Here is a 21,212-nt window from a genome sequence, read left to right on the forward strand (position 1 = left end):
TATGTGAATATGGATCGCAAGCAATCCATTCACTTAATGTTAGTGCAGTAGCATCTCCTACTCTTATCTGGAGCCTTGAGCAAGCAGGCAGGTTGATAACAGAAGAGAAACAAAGGACGATGAGGAGGAGGACTTACTGGAAAGTCTCAACAAGAAAGCTGTCAGCCACTTGGTGATGTTAAGGTAATAAGGTAAGTTAAGGTAAAAAAAGCTTCTGGGACACAGCTGAAGGCATCATTACTGCAGATAATCTCAAAATGGGAAATAACCACTGCTGGAATATGTGGCCAAAAAATGAAGGGAAAAAAGCAGAAAGTGATGCAAAAAATCGCTCGTTTGTCAAAATTATCTCCAATTTCAAGCACGCCCCTCCTCCCAGCTTTAATCCCAGACTTTATGAGGGAGTGTTAAGGTTAAAAGGTTAATAGGGACGATTATAAAAAGATTAAAATCAACTAAAACAGGGCCAAAAAGTCCTTTCACGATCGCCACTCTATTGAAGAACACAGATGATGAGCTTCAGTTTGCCATTGCACTTTTTCCATATACTATACTCACACTACATCTGTTTTTCCTGTTGCCATACTTTCATTTCTATCTATTTGTACACATAAAAGAACACAGCTTAGTTGCTTTTACGCACGAACCCTGATCTTCTTGCATCTACTGTACACTGCTGTTGCAGCCTATAATTTATGGACTGTGCATGATGATTAGGAGCCTGATTCCTTTGCGGTTCTAATGTTTTTTTTTTTCCGCTGTTAGCTTTTCTCTTTTAGGTTCCCTGTCTGAACTTTTTATTTTTGAAGTTGTAGCCAGCAAAGGTATCCCCTCATTGATGGAAATAATTGGGGAGCGGTGCATTTTAATGAGTGTGCGCCCAGTGCTGAGCTGGAGCAGCTGGATCAGAGTGAGCTCCCTCGCCGGCTGCCTACTGTACATATAAAAGGACGCCGGGTCCGCGATTGTTGGAAACAGCCAGTGAAAGCTTGAAAAAAAGAATCCAGATGGAACGAGCTGTTTTCTGAAACTGTGAATAGTAACATATTATGAGTCATTGATTTTCACTGTTTGGTGCCAAGCCGGGGAGGGGGACCGCATGTCCACTGGAGGAATATGTTCCTTTGAAGGGCCGGTACAATCAGAGATGGGATGACAAGCCCATTTAATTAGTATGTTCAAAATTAGGGCATGCTTAGTCCCCACACACAGTGTGCCTGCACACCACATCCACTACAAAGGGCAATTATGTCATCCAGCACTTAATGATGGCATGATGGAAGCGATCGATCGAAGGCTGCAGAGAGGGTGCTTGATAAGGCAACTGCCAGATACTGTTGAATACATCAAACACACCACAAGCTGAATGCTGCAATCCATACTCAGCATCAATATTTCTGCTTTGGTCTCAGCTGAGGGGAAGAATGAATCTCACTGAAAACATATGTAGTGGAAGTGTGGGGAAGTGGAAGTGGATATCTAATAACTCTGCTGTCCGTCTCCTAGCTGCGTATGGAAATAAAGTTGTTTTTTTTCCTTTATCGAGCGCTGCTTATTGTGCTGTCTATCCTTTCGGTTACACTGAGGGAGTGAGTCCTGCATGCGGTGAAAGAACTGAAAGTCTGTGTTTCTTACCTATTTCGATCATTTCTAGCTCCGTCAGTTTGTCCTTGGTCACTACTAGAGGAGCTTTGCATTCACAGTTCAAAACAGTATCTTACACACAGACTCTAAATTCATCCTCAGTCTGCAACAAGCTGTTTTAACTCCTTCCCTTGTTACAGTAGCTGGACTTTCTTCTGATTGGCTGCCAGACAGTTGAATTTCCTGTACCCTGTACTCACAGGAAGGAGGTCAACGTCACCAAGATTCAAACTCAGTGATGGTGTCAATTTTCACCTAATTTTTCGAGTTATTATTTTCACAAAGTTAGATGTTCATGCTGCCCAACTCCTGCACGCAGACCCGATGGAGTCATGACAATACCCCATCGGCTTTTAATGGCTAAGGTTAAAAACTATGAAACTGAGTCTTTAGAGCAGCTTCACAAGGGTTACTTGCCATTCACTGACCTCATTACTTGAGACTAATGTCTTATATGTCTTCTACATCCATGATTGTAACAGCATATTACAACTGTTATAGGTCCACTTTATTTGCATTCAGTATATTGCACTTTTCAGCAGAGTCCTGCAATTCCACACAAGGCATCAACCCTGCTTCAATGGCAATCAGCCTAACTCTTCCCTGTTTCACAGTAAAAGCATTTAATTGGCTTTTATTGTGAACCTGTGTCCGATTAGTCAACCAGATGTTGCCGTCCTCGCTAGTCAAGTCGAGTCCAGTCAGAAACATTAATTATTCAGCTGGTTCTACGTAGCGACTCGTCACCAGCCAGCAGCATCCCTCCGTCTGTGACGGGAAATCATAAATAAACAAGGTGAAACGCAACATGTTTGCTGTGTTAGAGGACATTGAGATCTAATCACCTTCTGTACAGGTGCAAGAATGCTAGCTTTGAAAGAAAGAAGGTTACTGGTGCAAGCACTGCTAGCATTAGTCCATGCTTATTCTTAACCTTTATTCAATTCAGAGCTAGAGCCTATGCCAGCTGTCATAAGGCAAGACATAGAGGGGTCACGAGTCTGTTGTTGGGCTCTAATGTTAGCCACACTCAGAAAACTATAAAAAATACTCAAAAAAGTGAACCATGTTGCACGAAGAGAATGCTAGATACGTTTGCAAAGTGTTTTCTAATTTTTTTCTCTTTAGAATTCAACGTTTTTGTTCTTTAAAGAAAAACTACAAAACACTTCTAAGTAAATTCTTGAATTTGAAAAGTTTTTAGCCAATTCTTTAAAAGTTTTCAACCAAAGATTTTTTTAAAAAGTTCCTGCTAAACAAAATGAATAAAATACCCTAAGATTAACCCTAAGTTTGTTTGACTACAGTGCAAAAAAAAAAAGAAGAAAAAAATTCCTTAAAAAGTCTCCAACAAGAACAAATTATATTAGAGATGTCAAGGTTATAAATTGTGTAAAAAAAAATGTAATTTATGATTTTAAGGTGATAATTCTATTCATTATAATTCAGTTTTACATCAGTTTACTTCTATAGCACCGCTTCACCACAACATGCACCTTAAGGCTTTTAATTAGGTGATGACAATAACAGTGAAAGCTCGCAATCATAAGAAATCATAATGCTGTCGAGTACGTAAACTGAATTTTATGAATGTGTTTTATTTGTTATATTATCTTCGATTTGCCTGTTGTGCTTGTGTAATGTATTACAAAAGATAAAAAAGTAAAGGTTATAAGTTTAACTGTATTAATATCTCATCTTTTATTAGTTTTAGGGCACTTTTAGGAGAACATTTACACAATGTTTGCACAGCGCATGCAGCCACAGCTGCACGTTGGCAGAGATATAGCTAGTCTTGTGCACACATGAAGTAATGCATATAGCATGAGTGAAGTCGTTGTGCAGCCTGTGCCTCCACGTCTCTTGTGTCAACAAGATTTTACTGTAAATAAACATGTATTTTAAAGCATTTCTCTAGTGGAAAATATGCAGAAGACAGAAATGTTTCCCTGAATTTTTTCCTGGTTTGTGTCTGCGGGGCTGCCTCTGAGGAAGCCTGAGGCTCATATAGTTCTCCACCAATCACAGAGTTATTGCAGCCTGACAGGCGAAACCCAGGGCAAAAAGATAACAAAGCAGCGCCTGTTGCTTATGATTCTTGCTGCTGTAAAAGCTGCAACGTAATAACCATGTGAGTATTTCTATCAAGCTGCTTTCATAATTTTGAAGACACAATTTGGATTTTTTTGGCGAATAAATCAAAGTGAAAGTGTTAAAACTGCTCATGTGATCCCATAAAACCTCCCTCAGAGAGTGCCTGACCTTCCTCAGCAAAATGACACCCTCCTGTGTGCTCCTGTTGGTGGTGATCTCAAACATCCCAGGCCCATCGCTCCCAATAATCCGGTAGTCCATCTCCGCATTCTGGCCGATATCCACGTCCATGGCTCGGATCACTCCCACCGCAGACCCAAGCTCGATGGACTCGGGTACCCTGAACTCATAGAGGGCTGCAGAGAGTTTATGAGAGGAGAAGATTTGGTTAATCGGGGCAACACTGAAGCTGTTCAGAAAAAAAAAAAGCTTGAAAGTGTGTGTGTGTGGCAGTAGGACCGCAAAAACCAAGGCCATGCCCTTGGTGTTTCTTTTCATGCCAGATTTCAATTTTTTTCCCACACAAAGATGCAATTCATATAAGTGGTGAATTAGCGCCTCTTTTTTAAGATCTCCTCAAGTCTAATCGAAAAGCAATTACAACACCCCTAAAACGCACCCCGGGATCGATTTAAAGCAAACCGCACACACACACACACAGTCGCACACGACGCGCCGGACACAAAAGAAGCAAGCGCCACCCCTGACAGCCCGACGAGCGTCATAACGTGAGTATTTTTTACGGCCTTGTTAGTGAAAAAAGAAAGAGTGTAAGTGGGTGAGTCAGAGAGCAGGAATACAAGAGAGCAGGTCAGGGAGAAAGTGAGTCAGAGCCAATCAGAGAGCGGCAGTGTAAGAGCCAGCCGAGGAGGGAGAGCGTGTCAGAAGGAGTGTTGGATTTAGTGCTGCTACATTTGTAGATTAGCTGCTCATATGCGCCGAAACATATTTCAGCTCCAAAACAGACGTTTGGCCTTTCACGTAGGTTGCTACAAGCCCTATTGACTCACCACTTCAAGTTTAGGATGTAACATAAATTCTGGGCCAATTTGCTCAACATAAATTAATTGCTTCTTCTTCCTCTCCCTCCCCCCACCCACACTTATTTTCCGAGATGATTTCTGGGTTTGAGGGGGGATAAATTGATGGCTGCCTGTCGGCCGCGGCGGCCTCGGTTGCATCTCGTATGCTTAAATAAATAGCTGGACTGCGGGAGGGGAGCGAGGGTGATATACACACAGCCTGCGGAGACAAACAGCAGTGACACACTAATAAAACATGCTGACAGTGTTTTGGCAACGCCTGAGTCGGCAGGTCTCTGTGACGCTGACACTTGCCTCCAAACACACACACACACACACACACACACACACACACGCGCACGCTCACACACACACACTGCACCACTAGAAGGTTTCCCTGGGCTAACAGGTATTTAGCATTGGGTGGAAAAGAAGAGGCATCACTCCGGCAGACAACAATGATATCGCTTCCTGACACTCTACCTCCTCTGGGTGTCCCATTACAATATCTCTTCCTCTTTCTTCCTCTTTCAATCTACCCGCGACCCCCACCCCTCCACCCCCCTCGCCTCTATCACAGGCTGTCTTTCTGCCGTCCGCTTCACTCTTCCTCTTTCTTCCCCTTTCTTCCCCCTCCTGTCACCTTCGCCATCCCCGTCGTATCCGTCTCCCTCCCTCCCTCCTCTCGCTCTTCATTCATTGGTAGAGGGGTTTGAAATGACAGCATCTGCCACCCCACCACTGCCACCACCCCCGGAGCTGGTGGGAGTTCCGCAGGCGCGTGTTTGCCTTGCGTTTCGCGCCTGTGCGCACGCGTCACCCACCGTACAGTGAAACGCGTGGGGGGTGGGGGGAGCGAGGGACACGACAACATCGGTAATCTGTCAATCTGATCTGGCTCCCTTCGCCATTTATTTGCCAGATGCAACGAGAGCAAAGAGGGAAGTGGGGGAGGGAGAGGAAGAACGGGAGAGAGTATGTGAAAAGAGAGTAGGTAAGGAGTAAAAAGGAGTGAGTGATTGATGAGCGCGAGTGTAACAAAAAAGAGGAGAAAAATGCACCAAGGACAGTTTGAGCACTAAATTGAGAACAGTGGTTTTATGGAGTAAAAAGGCAGCAGAAGAAAGACTTAATAGCAAGAGATAGACAAAGAGAGAGGAAGAGCAGGGGAGATAAAACCCAGTGAATGTACTCTCTTCATTTAATAGGGATTACAGCGCTGATCTGATGCACTTTGCAGGACCCTTCGCTCTGTCATATGGCTCTATATTTAATTATTCGCTGCCTTTAAGAGGCCCGCCTTAGTCGCACAAAACCCAGAGCTCCCTGCAATAATCCAAATTCATTTTGAAACTGACACCAGATGGGGGCTGCCTGCCTGGCATCAGCTCACACTGACAAGTGGTTCTCATGAGCTGAGGATTGGTCACTGTGTGTGTGTGTGTGCATGCACAAGTCCACCAGAAGGGCTGTACTCACTCTTGGTGAAGCGTGGTGGGTTGTCGTTCACGTCTGAGAGGGTGATGCTGACCGTTGTGGTTCCCGAGAGCCCGCCCATCTGTCCGGCCATGTCTTTAGCCTGGATCACAACCTGGTAGTTTTCTTTGACTTCCCTGTCCATGCCAGGCAGGGCTGTCTTGATCAGGCCTGAGGAGAGCAAAAAAAAAACCAACCAAAAAATGAAAAATGTAGATTTACAAAGAGAATAGCGTGCATTTGATCAGAGCAGGCAATCTGTAGCTTCATCCAACTCATTATTTTCTGTTTTCCTCTGATTATCTGTTATTTTATGACATTAAAATCAGTCCAGCTTTGATTTAAAACAACTAGGGGGAATCAGGAAGACAATAACAACGCAAAAATCTGGATGAAAATCAGAGTTTTAAAAATGCTCCAAACTCTGAAAAGTTTACCCACTTATGTTTATTTGCTTAGAGAGAAACGAGTCGCTGCTGCATAATCAGCAGCTCGTTTGCCCATTTTCCTCTTCACCGTCTATAACTGAAAGCATTTTCTGAGGTGCGCTCGGTACAAGAGGACCCGGTGACCTCGTTCACCCTTCAACTCCGGTCACTACTCACTTTTACAGCTTTTACAGCAAACTTTTGACAGAGTGGGAACATAAAATCAGAGCGAAAAGCAATTTAAACCTGCTTCTTTTTAATAACAGGGTTTTTTTGTGTGCGAAAATCTGCAAAAATACATAAATTGACGTGCTCTATTCATGCAGTATTCCAGGTAATCGTACACGCTGGCACAGAGAGAAAAGAAAACAAGTATGAAAAGATAAAAGCATGCCTGGACTCTAAAGTGTAGAATATGAACACTGAAGCAAAATAATAAGCAGTTAGTAAATTGATTAATCAGTCACAAAACTGATCAATAGCTACATTTGGTAAAAGTTTAAATAGCCCCAAACCACCAGCTGCAGTTACTTAGTTGTGATTGCAAAGTTCAGTTTTCCTACTCTAAACAAAATATCGTTAAAGAATGCTGAATTGCCCAAAACTGCAGTTCCTCTAGAGGCCACTTGAGGATGCTTTCTAAATTGAGTCAATCACCATAGACTCCCATGTTAAAATGCCCAACTTTATGTCTATACCCTGCTACAAAATCGTTTTTATATCCCAATAGATAATACCTCCCTTTGTGACAGGTGCACTGTGAGATTTTCTTTAATATTTCTCCCATTTACATTTGATTAATGCTTTAAGTTAGGAATGTTTCACGTAGCTTTGAGCTTTCCGTCAAGTCTCAGAACTGGACCTCTTCATTTTAATTGAGGTGTAGGTGCCTATTGGAGTAATTATCTGCCAAATCACATGGCAAGAAGTCTGTAAATGAGTAAAACTGTAGTATTTTAGCTGTATGCTACTATCACAAATTACAAGATATCTCTGTCTGTGCAATGAACCCATTAAGTCTTGATTAACCTTGTTAATCAAGCTTGCCACTGTGGGCTGATAACTTGGAACTCGGATGTGGTCACTTCTGGCTGAAAAACAACATAGCAGTGGCTAAAGTGAGGATTTACAAACTAATGAACACATGGCAATGTCTCAATGCCTGAGTGTTAGCATTTTAGCAGCTATGACATTGTTTTTTTGTTTTTTTTTAATCAACAGTGAATGATAATTAGCAGCCAAAAGAAGAAAATAACAAGAAGTGAAGACAGTTGCGTTCAAAATACACCGAAAGCATAAACTTCCAAAACAGATCTACAGATCTTGTTCTATGACTTGAAATAATTGATGCTAGCTTACAGCTAGCAGCTACAGATCTAACTGCAGTCAAAGCACCCACAACTCGAAATATGCAAACATTATGCTTCAATAAAGTTCCAGCCAGTGACTTATAAAGGAAATCCCCCCTGTACAGCTGTTATGAAGGTGCACATTTCCTACAGAAGCCAAAATCAGGCTTCTACGAAGATGCTTTTAACAGAGTTGGGAATTTTAACATAAAAGTCTATGGAGAATGGCTCACTTTTGCAGCCAGTCTCAAGTGGCCACTTGAGACACATCCTGAAAAAAGCCGGATGAACAGACTTAAAAACTAATTTTTTCTGACTGCCTTTGGCCTTTCAAATAACTCAGTGTGATTTAAATGTGGTTAATGTACAACATCAGTAATAGATACAGTATGAACATGAGCAATAAATACTTTCTAAGGAGTACATTTGCTGTCACATGACAGAAAATAATGCTTCCACGGGTGAATTGGGTATATCTATAAATATATATCTTTAAAAAAAGTGCAGTTCTCACCTGAAACATATCTAAAAATATCACCCTGAATCAGCTGTATTGAATTAATGATATTTCATCTCTTAGATTCATGCATCTACAGGCCAGATAATTAAACCACTAAGAACATTTTATTACTCAAAGGTCAGTGCTCTTGCTCAGCAGCATGGAGCTCAGCGGCCACCCAGGAGCACATTTTAGTGTCTGTGTTCTCATGATTTAACTGGTAAGTGGACCAAAGAGCCAACATACCAAAACCACGGCGTATTCCTTTAATTTCCTAAGTGTAGCATTTGCCTCCAAATGCATTCGGCACCATTTATCTGCTCTTTTTTTCTGAATTAACACTCTGTTAATGTTCAGCCTTTCAAGTGCCGTGCAGTTGCTTACTTCTCGGCTCTGACACCTCAGATCTCTAGTTTGGAGTCAGGACAGAGAGCGAGTGAAGCGGTAATTGGCAGCATATTCAAAAGGTGTGCTCCATCTCCCATCAGAGTCGGTCTTAAATCCTGTCTGCTATTACACGTTTGAATTTGAAGCATCATAAAAGAGGAGCAGGTGGAGGGGGGAGGCGGCGAGGGGAGACGCAGACAGACATAGCGAAACGGGAGAATGAAGATGAAAACATAAATTTCACCCTAAATAAACTGTTCTGACAAACTTCAGCACTTTTCGGCAGAACTGATGATTCACTGCATATCAAACAATAAGGAAGAAGGAGCAGCTGATGTGGCGCATCGCTCACGCTCAGATCAGAGTGGCCTACGCTGTTCAGAAGGCCCTCCAACTTGCTCCTTTTGTTCCTCCCATACAATAACTCCCCCCCCTCCCCAACTTCTAACAATGTACAATTTATCTCAGAGGCAAGGAAACAGCGATCGTTCAGACGGTGTTGCGGGGAAGCAAGCAAAGGTATAGCATCTTTAGAAAAGCAGCATCTCGCTCGCTCTGCACCTCTGTCTACCTTTGTTATTGTTTAATGACTACAATGCACACAGAAGAGGAGGAGAGGAGAAACAAATCCTGCTTATAATGTGATGTCCAGGCATGTCTTTGTGTAAGAGGGGATGTCAGCTTACATACCACATGTGGGATAAACCATATTACTGTTAATCCCTCTGCTAATCTGCAAATGGCTTTTTTTGTCATTCTCCTTTTGTTTAAGCGGGAAAAAAAGGACACGAGCGGGATGAGTTCCAAAGCACACATTAATGATTAAAAGTAGCAAGCGGTTACATTTTAGGGGTTGGTTATTTGCCATTCTCTCTGTCTACAAATCCCTCGCCACACGTCAGCCTGCGAGGAGAAGGCTGCTGGTTAAAGGGAAATTCACTGCATTTATTTCAGGATTTATCCTGTGATAAATTGTTTTTAATTCACCTTCCCGCTGAAGCAGCGTTCCCTCAGCATGCCTGCGCCGTTTCTGTTTCGTTAGCCATTCGTTATCTTTCCCACAATGGCCACCCCCAGAAAGAAAGGTGTGAACTTGTTGCGCTGAGCCGTGGGTTACACACGTAGGTGGAGAGTGCAGTGGCTGCAGCATTGTTAGAGCAGCAGGATGAGAGGCTTTCTGCTCAAGAAAGAGCGAGGAGCTGTGCACATCAGTCAAAAAGCAACGTCCTTCGGGGCTGCTGTGCATGCCGCTCTACTAAAGCTGCTCTCACTGAGGAGAAATTTGCTTTTTGTGTGATGGATTTCTCCTTCAAACTCTACAAAATTTTTGTTTAAAACAAAAAAAGAGACTACACTATACTTTTTGCTTATTTCTATGAAAAGGTTTTCTTTCATCTAACTTTTAAAGTTGATCTCTTTTATTAAAGTTACACTCTCTTCTCTCTTTGTGTGCATTTTTTTTTTTTATTAACGCTTAAATTTATAAAGGAAAGCTTGAATTAAAGCCAAACTTTAATTTAAGCTCTACTGGTATTTTCCCGCACAACTATCCCTTGGATTTACAGGGAAAGGTCTGAAAAAGAGAAAAATATCCAGTGAGCAGCTCGGGGTGAGAGTGATGCTGGAGGTCAAAGGAGAGTGACCAGACTGCTTTGGGCTGACAGGAAGTAGCTCAAATAACCAGAATCCATAGCGCACTGAACTGTGAAGCAGATGGGCTACAGCTGCAGAAGACCACACCGCTGTGCCACTCCCATCGGTTACAAACAGGAAATTGAGGCTACAATTCCCACGGGTTCACCAAAGCTGGACAATAGGAGATCAGAAAAACGCTGCCTGGTCAGATGAGTCTTGATTTGTGGTGCACGCCATGTCACAAAGTTCATCTCAAACTGGTTTCTTGAACATGACAATGAGTTCCCTGTACTCAAATAACCTCCACAGTAACCGGCTCTCAATACAATGAGAGCTTCAACAAATCTGCAGCAACTGTGTGATGCTATCGCGTCAATATGGAGCAAAATCTCTGAGGAATGTTTCCAGCAACTTGTTGAGTCTGTGCCACAAAGATTTGGAGTAGAAGGCAAACTTGGAACTAGCAAAGTGTACATACACACTGACAAAAAATCTATATGTTTATGAAACTTTTTAGAAAAAAAGAAAAGAATTATTATGATTTTTAAATAGTTACTTTATGCAATGAATATATTCTTTTTTAAAAGAAACATTGTATGTACCAACAGTGTATATGTCAGGACTTCTATTGTGAAAGGAATGAACAGGAAGAAGCCCTTTTCGCATAAGGTTAAAAAAAACCATCCGATTACAAAAAACAACATGGCATTGGCCGAAATCTCAAGATCTTGTCAAAGCAAACAGTGACATCAGTCTGGTTTCACAGACAGTCACAGACAGTCTGCAGGGTCAGAACACGAAGCCCTCAGTGGGATCATTTTCACAGCCACAAATCTGTTTTTTGTTGTTTTTATTTGTGTATTTATCTGTTTAGTTGTTTGCTTTTGGGGGTTTTTTTGGCACCAAACTATATCTTAACCAGACTCCCATCAACACATGGCTGTCAACATCAGATTTTCACTACACAGTGATCACAATCAAATGAATGAATGACGACATTGTGGCAGTGGATATCATAATATATGACGATAATGTAAGTTTTACAGTATAAAAAATTCTTCCGACTCGTTGTTGTGAATTTGGTGCTACATAAATAAACCTGAACTGAATTTAACTGAATTAAATTGGCTGGTATCACAAGAAGCATTAAAATCAATATTACATCCCTGCCGTTGCAGCTGCTGCAGGATAATGCAACATCCCAAATCTCAGCACTCCACACATTTGTTAAAAATCCTTGAATTCAGTCCCTGCTGTGTGTGAGAAAGTGTCAGTGTTGAATCTTATATTTCAGGTAAAAGTATAAAAAGGCTAGATTTTCAGAGATGAAGGACAAGAAATTCTTCCCTGTCAAAGCAAAGGTGAGAGTTAATTAGCTAATATTTGGTAGCTACCTAATTTTGATCCATCAGTCTATAGTTTCAGGGTCACCGTGGTCAGCTTTCTAGGTCAGCTGTGACAAGGCAGTAACATTTTGAAAAGGTTATATGACATAAACCTAATTAAAAACTTATTTCCAAAGTTATTTAAAAGAACTCAGCACCAAGAAGCAGAGTCACAGGAAGAAGGAGATTGCTACAATTTGGCCACTTTTTCATTCCATGACGTAGTTAGAGGAGTGTGTTTAAATAAGATCCAATATGCAATGAACAAGCACAGTGGTGTTGCTAGTCGATTTACCAACTATCTGACATCAGCTGGGATAAAAATAACTGGCTGTGGCACCAGTAGAGCTTACTAGATTGAGCAGGTGACCCACATGCCGAAAGGCTAGTGCAGAGGGGCCTGGGTTAGAGTCTGACCCGGACCACATCCTGCTTTCCTGTCTACTCTACAGCCCAGTGAAAAATAAAGGCTAAAAAGAGGTCTAAAATAAATCTAAAAAAAACCAGTTTGAATGCACAGGAAAGACTCATTCTGTCCAAAAGCTCTATATAAAACAGATATAGTAAACTTTTAGTTAGTTTTAGCCCCTTAAACCTTATGCTGAGCATTTCTGCCATTGAAATGTTTGCTGTTTGAAAACATACGTGCATGGTGGTGCTTGATTTGTGGGCATAAACCGTCACAAAGAGAGGTAGTAGTGGGTATCACAACACTTCCCCCCCCCTAAAATTTTACATATTTAAGTTTATGAAAGACATAATAAGGAAAAGCTCCGCCTACTTTTTTAATAAAAGGCTTTTAGCAAAGTGCCATGATGGTAAATTTACGGGGCTCTCCGATAACATGTCAACTAAGACCCATCAAACATTTGTGTCCAGGCGTCTGTACTGAGATGATGTGAGAATGATGTTCTGAATCCTTAAGAGTCGCCCCCTACTGGTCACTAAATATAACAAAATAAGTAGGCGGAAAATGGATAAAAATATCAGAATGTTTCTCTTCTATGAAAATATTTAGACTGATTAGGCATTATTACACCCAGTTCACAGCACACAACTCATGACCTGAGTTGTGTGCTGTGAACTGGGTGTAATAATGTCTTTGTCTAAAAGAGATAGAGATAGAGAGATAGAGATACAAAGATCTATCTACTGGAGGCACTGGGATTATTTTCAGGTGAGGTTTCTTTTTTTTTTGCATTTTACTGAACACTGACCTGTTTCTGGATCCACGGAGAAGTACGGCTGGCCCTCCAGGATGCTGTAGACCACTTTGGCGCTGTTCCCATACGTGGCGTCATCGGCGTCTATGGCTGTCACCTGAATTACCGAGGTGCCTGCGGGTAGGAAGATTCATGACAATGATTTAGATCAACTCTTCAATACTGCTGAAAATTGCCTGCTGGATAATTGGTTAAGCTGATGCACCTTCTGATGAGGTGTCGTATCCTCTTCTAATCACGCCCATGCAGAATGTGACGGATCATTTCTGTCCCTTTGCGTTACCCAAACCAATCTTTATTCCTCGGCCACTTATACCCTTATACATGATTGATTTTTGCAGGTAATCAATAACTCCTAATGTATTTTTCTAAGTATATCTCTCTAAGCATGCCAGCAGCACCTATACTGGCTCTCTGCAAGCCCTGAGAAGCCTATTAGCGTATCCACAGATCTGGAGTGTCTGAGAAGCCAAATATCTGATAGCAGGCGAACGACTGTGATCCATTTTCTCTTCCAGAAAGGCTGAGGCCCTATTTCAGTAGAACAAAGGGAAACGGTTAGCCAAGTGCTACCTCCCAAATGGCGCCTTGCGGGGCCAAGTGTTGCCTCATTAAATGCAGAAGAAAATTAATTGAGTAGAAATATTTAATGGCAAAGTGGTATAAATATAGAATTGTGCAATACAATGGGATAACGACCTTATGAAACTTCTGTAATTTGATGTCAGCAGAGATCAGTGTGGGGTGAGACCAGAGTTTCCCTCCTTTAAAACCCATGTGATTTGTATGGATGAAGGATGTTGTAGAAATAAAAATAAAAAAAGGCAGACAGAGAAAGACCACGGCTGTCTGATTTGCTGTAAGTGACAGTTCGGGAGGATTCTTGAGCAAGTTCACCGAACCTTGATCGCTAATACCTTTAACTAGGGAATTAGACTCAAAGAGGCTTTTCTGACATGGCGGCTTTTAGAAAATATCACTGATCCACATCAGCCATCTCATCGGCAACTTTAAGCTTTCGAGACAAGAATTTTCTGACAAACAAGTCAGGAATAATCACGGTTCTTTGTGCAGGGGGAGTAAATTACCCCCAACTGCAATCATTCACTTGTCAAAGGGAGGAGCGCGTCAAAATCTTGAGAGTCCGAGCGAAGGATGTCAGAGCCGTGAGACTATAATAAAACTCAAAGTGTCACATTTAAAGGGGCAGTGTCTCAAGGCAGTCACTCGTGAACACATGCTCTGCCAAGCGGTGACATCACACCTCGGTTGTTGCCATGGGCACCCGTGCTGCCCTTAGATAAGTGCCGGCCTCTCTCTTGGGGTTGCTGAACCAAGTGACAACTCTGTCACATGTCTGGGCTGCAAGACCAACGTCCCTCAGTCCCAGAAGCACGACAGCAGCAACACAACATATAGTTCACCCCGTGTTTGCGTGCAAGTATTGATGACTTTTTTTCCCTATTGTTTATCTATATTCATGAGGCTGCTGTGTGCTTTTGGGCTGGAGCCAAAGTGCACCGTGAATTATTTCATTTGCTGTTTGAATAACAAGCAGAAAGGACGCCGCAAAAGCAGCGAATGGTGTCGTGCGCCGTCTAAGGAAGTGGCAGTGCAGAATCCACAATTATTCACTGCGATGACACAGCTGACAATGTCGGTAATTAAATTAAATGTCGTTTTAACAAGATACAATACTGTATTTAAAAGATTATCTGCACCGGCGCTGTCGAGACGCTTTTACCTTGTTTATTCTCCGGTCATAAAACAGCTCCTAGTCTTTCTCGTTTAATTAGTTGGGCCTTCTTTGTTGCGTCGGCATCATTATTATGATTGATAAAGTCCCATTGATCCAGTAAGGCTGGCATTTTATAACATCTCTATCCTGTTTGAATCATAATCCTTTTAATTCGCTCCTCTTGCGCGCACAGGCGCAAACCTTCATTTGTGTAAACATTTAATTGTCTGAGTTGTCTGATAAATAGCTGTTTTTAAGAGTCTAATGTTTACGGCTGGAACGTACCAATGTCAGACATTTCAGGGACTCTGGCCATGTACGGGTCCTTGGTGAAGCGCGGCTCGTTGTCATTGATGTCGTGGATCTTGATGATGAACTCGGACTCGCCCTCGAGCGCTTCGTTGGTGAAGCGGTTGACAGCTTTGGCGTGGAGGATGTAGAAGGCCTTCTCCTCCCTGTCCAGCCTCTTGGTGGCATGGATGTCCCCTGACTTTTCATCTATCTTGAAGAGGGTCCCGGCTCCTTCCCCTGTCAGGACATACTTCACGCTGCCATCTCCTCTGTCAGAATCCGAGTGAAGCTGCGTGGAAAGAAAGAAGGGGAAAAAAAGGAGAAAATATGATTTGGATCCTCTGCTACACCACAAAACACCCATTTCAGCCAACAGTTTGTGGCATTTTCACTTTAATGAATTTCCATTTTGCTGCTTTCTACTGCTAATTGTTATAGCACAACAGAGATTCAAACTCGGCTTTATGAAAGCTTTCACATTTGCTTAATTTCCTCTTATGAACAGCGAGTGTCAGCTACCCTTTTCCACATTTAAAAAAAAAGGAAAAAAAGATCTCCTTGTTAGCCTGAGCAGAAATGGCGACAGTGAACAAAAATCTTCATCTGCTGCAGTCCAAGCTGCACCGCTTGATTGACGGCTGCAAAAACACATCCCGGCGATGAGCGCTTTGCAGCAAAGATGTCAGCAAAAATCACATTTCAAAGCCGAATGGCGGCATTTCTGATCGACTGCGCGCACATCGGTGATCTGACCAATCTGGGCCCTGGCAAATAAACGCTGACAGCTTCTGATAAGTGTGTTTGGTGTTATTTAACAGATTCATATCATCTTTGGTAAACTGTCATCGTGTTGTGACGATACACATTCACCTCGCCTCTGTGAAGCTCGCGTCCTGCCAAGAAGAAAGCCAGCAGCCGGAGTGTGTAAAATGTTGCATTCACTGCTACTGTTACTTTTTTACTTTTCGCCAAAGGGGTGGGTGAGGGAGGACACACACACACACACACACACACACGCGCGTGCGCGTCTGTGGGGTTACCAGCATGAGTGAGCACACGCCCCGCAGCCTGCCAGTCCCTGATGGATCAGCAGCGGGACCGACATGCCAGAAGACCACGAGAGCCCACTTGTGTGTGGAGCTCCTCGTTATTATTATTTGCTCTGTTCCTCCCTATCTCCTGTTTAATTTTTTTCTGCATGAACAGCAGCTTAGCATGCTCTGACATTTTAATTCCACAGCCAAATCTCCCCCACCCCAACCACACACACACACACACACACACACACACACACACAACATATTTATCTCCGAGAACTCATCAAAAGCTTGTCCAGTCTTCTCTCCCCTCCCACTACTTCCCTTCCTACTTCCCTTTCCCCTTTTTTAATAACCAAGGACACGGTAATAATTGCAGGGTGGGGTGGCGGGGGAGGTAGAGGGCAAAAAAGGAGGGCACATGTTTGCAGACACGGGCAAACATGTCAAGCATAAACCGAGGCAAACGCCATCCGAATGTTTACCCGCGTAAGTGGATGCCGGGATGTAATTCCGAGGTCCGTTATTGACACCTCATTAACTCAAGTGAGCCGGCACGTTTGATTTTGCCGGCTTGAATGCTTATTTTTTTTCTCCCTTTTGCGCCGGTAGTTTCTGTTGTGTCTATAAAGGTTCTTGGCTCAGCCGGTGGACAGACTGAGGGGGGGATATTGTGCGTCGCAGCTGGGTCACGTGGGAACACATTGCAAAGTCTCCCTTCTCATCATATATTAAAAAGCTTTTCATCGCAGGTGCTCGGAAGCTTTACTAATTCATGCTGTTTTATCAGGGCAAAGCTGGCACATGTGAGATGAACAGCTTTGTGGATTAGCATCTTTAACACTGTTTTGTTCGACTGCTTGAATGCTGGTAAAAAAAAATGACTGTTTTCATTCCTTTCTCTGTCTCTCTAACCAAGCCAGTCAAGTGTGTTGCAAAATTTTGACTATCCTCGGATTAGGATCTCGAGTGGAGCACTGTTTCATTCACCCACTTTGAATTCTGGTCAAAACAACTTTCCTGTTTTGTTTTGGGGGGTTTTCCGCTCTGCCTAACCAAGCCAGGAGAATATTCTGCAGAATTGTATTTGTTTTCTGTTCTGCTTTACAGTACGTGCTCCCAAACAGAGACTCAGTTGGCTGAAAACAATCCACTTCAACATTATTATCTTTCCCCCGCTGTTATAGCTGCAATGTCCTTCTCTATGATTGTCTATCAAGCTGCCTATCTCTGCCGGCACGACAATTCAGTTAATAACTGTTGAGTCCTCTCTTTCGGCTGAGATGTGAGATAGACAGTGTGACATATGCTGTGTCGACTGTCATTTCTATGGAAACAGAGAGCTCTCGTGGTTTTGAAGAGTTCCTCCTTGCTACACTGAAGGATATTACAAGGAAGCTCGGAGTATCGAACTCCAGCACTTGCTGCAGCGACCCCGTCCCTCCCAGTTGCCCACCTTGCCGGTGAGGAAAATTTACTGCTGCCCTTCTACTCAAATTAAGGAGGGGGGTGGTAAGAAAAAAAAAGACTCTCTCAGAAATCAATGTGGCAGCCCAACGTGCATTCACAATAGCCCTTTGATCAATTTATATCGAAAATACAATTAAACTGTCACAGGGGGAGAAAAGAAAGCCACATGTGCATTCAGTTTGGTCACCAAGAAGCCCTGGCACATCAATAGCTTGCCTTTTCTCCTCTGCCCTCCTATGGCACCAAATCATAAAAAAAGGCAGGGAGCATGATGCTATATCCATTAACACTTGGACTTCTGGTCTTTTAAAAAAACAGAAAAAAAGCTCTGCAAAAAAAAGCTTCAGCAGAGCCACTGCTTTCCTAAAGGAAGAGTTCAACATTTAGGGAAGGGTTAGAAGACTAATGCTACAGTCACATCACACTGTCTCCTTTCTGTTAGCATACGACCACGCTGCCTATTTTAAATGTGTGGCAGGGTTGGATGGTTTGGGTGAAGTACTACCGCAAATACTGACTTTTACAAAGTTCTAGAGACTGGTGAAAGACTTCAATTCAATTCAATTTTATTTTATTTATACAACGCCAAATCACAACAACAGTCGCCTCAAGTTGCTTTACATTGTAAGATAGACCCTACAATAACCCAACAATCATATGACCCCCTATGAGCAAGCACTTTGGAGACAGTGGGAAGGAAAAACTCCCTTTTAACAGGAAGAAACCTCTGGCAGAACTTCTTGGCAACTAGCATTTGGTAGGGAACAATTTATACTCCATGGCCAGTTGACGAGTGGTTGCTGGCTATCACGAGGTGAAATTGGTTGCAAAGCAGTACGGAGTTGCGCTGAAAATCTCTTTGCCATTAATTTGGTACCTAGCAGGTTGATATGTTGCCTGTAGTTTGAATGGAAGATGCTGACTGAACTGTGTTTAAATGTTTGCCCTTAAACTGAAGGCTATGTCTTTGTAAACGTGTTGGTTGCAGCAGTATTACACTTTTATTCTAAAACTGAAGGTTTTCTCCATTAAGTCCATCTTTTATACTGTCTATGTGCCTGGTACAATCTACCACTTTTAGCTAGGGAGCTAGCATTGCCTTGTGTGACATTGTTCTCATAGAGTTACTGTAGTTTTATATTTTTAATTGGTTTATAGAGGATTTGCCTGGGTTTCAATTTAGCATCAGTTTTTTTTTAGTTTGATTTAAATGCTTTCATGCCTGTGAAGCCCTTTGTCCATTTAAATTGTATTGAATTTATAAATAAAACTGATTGGATTGTAGGTTTTATTAGCTTCATTAAATTGTACACATCACACTGTCACTAAACACACAGATGCCAGGAGGACTTATCATGTAGTCTCCTGATTGTGATGACAAAACTGGCAAAACAACTGAAACTAAACTAAAACTAAAAACTTTGCTGTATATTTTTCATTTATTTTACTGAGTTACTTGATTAATTATTCAAAATTTTATACTGTTTATACTGTTGGTGGAATAGATGGCAACCTTTTATGGTTTCCAGATTTAAACTTTTAGCTATTATGAGTAAACTATCAGCGTAGCATACTTGGCTAGCTTAGCACAGCATGAAGTTGCTATTCATTTGAATAAATGACACACAAAAGTCTAGTTCAGTCTCAAACTTAACTAGTACAAAAAAACCAAACAAACAAGAAAACACACATAAATATTTCTGAAAATACAGTGTTTTGTTTGTTTTTAAAAAACTTCAAATATTGTATACAAGACAAAATTGCAAATGTGAATTTTTTTTCTCACTTTTAACAAACTGAATCCTTTCACAGTTTCCTTTGAACTACCAAATAAACAGATTGTGGCAGCACTTCTGCTATAATTTTGTTCGTATTTAACAAAATAAAAATGCAGACGTAAGTGTACACATTAGTTTTTGACTCTCTCACTAAACTTACAAAGCCAATCCCTCAGCATGTTTGTACTCTCTGCTCATACTGCCTTCATATTAAACCATTTTTTGCTTTTCAAATAACTTATTTTAACATTGCACTCAACAACAAACAAATCCTCCCTAACAAAAAAAGTAATTTCAAGGGGCCAAACTGCTTTATATGTATTCACGTCAATATATGGGTTGCAAATAAGGATGACGTAGGCCACAAGTGGTCGCGACTTTGAGAGCCTTGGTCAAGTTACTGAGGTGCAGATTTTGTAACCTTTAGAAATATTACCTTAATGTTGTGCTAACCAGCTAATTAAGCATATTATTCATCATACAGATTTGAATTGAAAGTAAGTAAATGATCAGAAATGTAAAACTAACAGTTATGATTCTTTTGGTCAATTTTGGATTATACATTTACTTAAACATTAAACATTATGCAGTTACAGAACTTTGCAAATGAGATTAAAATCTCATTAACTGGCCAGGATTTGGTCGAAATTCTCCTTTAACACATTTAACTGTGTCAAAACAGTTTGTAATAATGTTTCTAAAATTAGTGTCTGTGTCTGGAGGGATAAAAGAATATGGAAAGAATGTGGAGAGTAGTCACACTCTCATCAAGAAAAAAATGAAACTTGATTTCAGAGAATACTTGAAATGAGTCGATTTGCATGGGAAACAGGCTGAAATGTTCTCACTTTTCAACAAAATTGGAGTTCAAGGACTCAATCACAGAGAAAAATGACTCGTGAGGAAGAATTCCTTGTGAATTGTCTGTGAAACAAACTATAAAGCCTTTGCTTCAAGCCTTATATCATCAATAATGGCCTATATATTTCAAAAACCCTTCATTCAATTATCCCACTTTGTTAAGTGACACAATAATATTTCTAAAAGCTTGTAATTTTTCCCCAACACTGAAAAACAAACATATTTCTGCTCCTACATGCTTCATCTTGCAGTTTGAAGTGGGCTGAGAGGTGAAGTGGCACTCATCAGACATCTGTGCGTGATAACTTATAAGCGAGCTGTCTTTGTTTGTGAAATTAATCAGCTTCAAGAGCAGCAAATGTTAGCGCTGACTCGATCTGGTCGCCATTTGTGCTTCACTCGAGTTAGGCCAGAAAGATGGCACTGGAAACAGGCTGCTTAGGGCAATTAGCCAGTTAGCCTTTAAGGCCTTGTGTCCTGGCCTGTCGAGAACTGGCTGCCTTCTATGTAGCCAGATGGTAGCCTCAGACTGTGTACAAAAATAGCCTATCAAATGTCTGTTGATGTGTAAACTTGAGATATGCAGTGAGAGCGGCTGAGACTTGAAGGTGAAATGTCACTTAACTTACAATCCTCACTTGTGGACATCTGACATCTCTTGTTTTGTGCATAATTTCCAGCATGTTGTATTCTAATTACAGGCCGTTGTCAACAGTTTAACTTTTTTGTATCACTTCAGCTACTAAACAGTCATAAATACGCATTTAGTGCTTTTTTTAAAGGATCAGTTTTGCTCTCGGTATCACAGTAGGTTCAAATTTAGATACGTTTACACTGCATGACATTAGTAAGAAGTGTTGCTTTTGTCTTTAATTAAGTGTTGCCTGAGCAGAAA

The 21,212-nt window shown here is 41.6% G+C and overlaps 1 protein-coding gene across 1 annotated transcript in view; it reads right to left on the reverse strand.

Moving 5' to 3' along the window:
* The window catches only part of LOC100695456 (cadherin-6), a 72,858-nt gene that overhangs the window by 19,488 nt on the left and 32,158 nt on the right, over positions 1-21,212 (reverse strand). The window contains exons 3-6 of the mRNA XM_003439181.4: positions 15,166-15,460; positions 13,137-13,256; positions 6,240-6,407; positions 3,907-4,094 (exon numbers count right to left, since the gene is read on the reverse strand). Of these exons, the coding sequence (XP_003439229.2) occupies positions 3,907-4,094; positions 6,240-6,407; positions 13,137-13,256; positions 15,166-15,460 (771 nt within the window). The remainder of the gene's footprint in view (positions 1-3,906; positions 4,095-6,239; positions 6,408-13,136; positions 13,257-15,165; positions 15,461-21,212) is intronic.

The sequence above is a fragment of the Oreochromis niloticus genome, linkage group LG9, assembly GCF_001858045.2.
Source record: "Oreochromis niloticus isolate F11D_XX linkage group LG9, O_niloticus_UMD_NMBU, whole genome shotgun sequence".
Classification (NCBI taxonomy): domain Eukaryota; kingdom Metazoa; phylum Chordata; class Actinopteri; order Cichliformes; family Cichlidae; genus Oreochromis; species Oreochromis niloticus.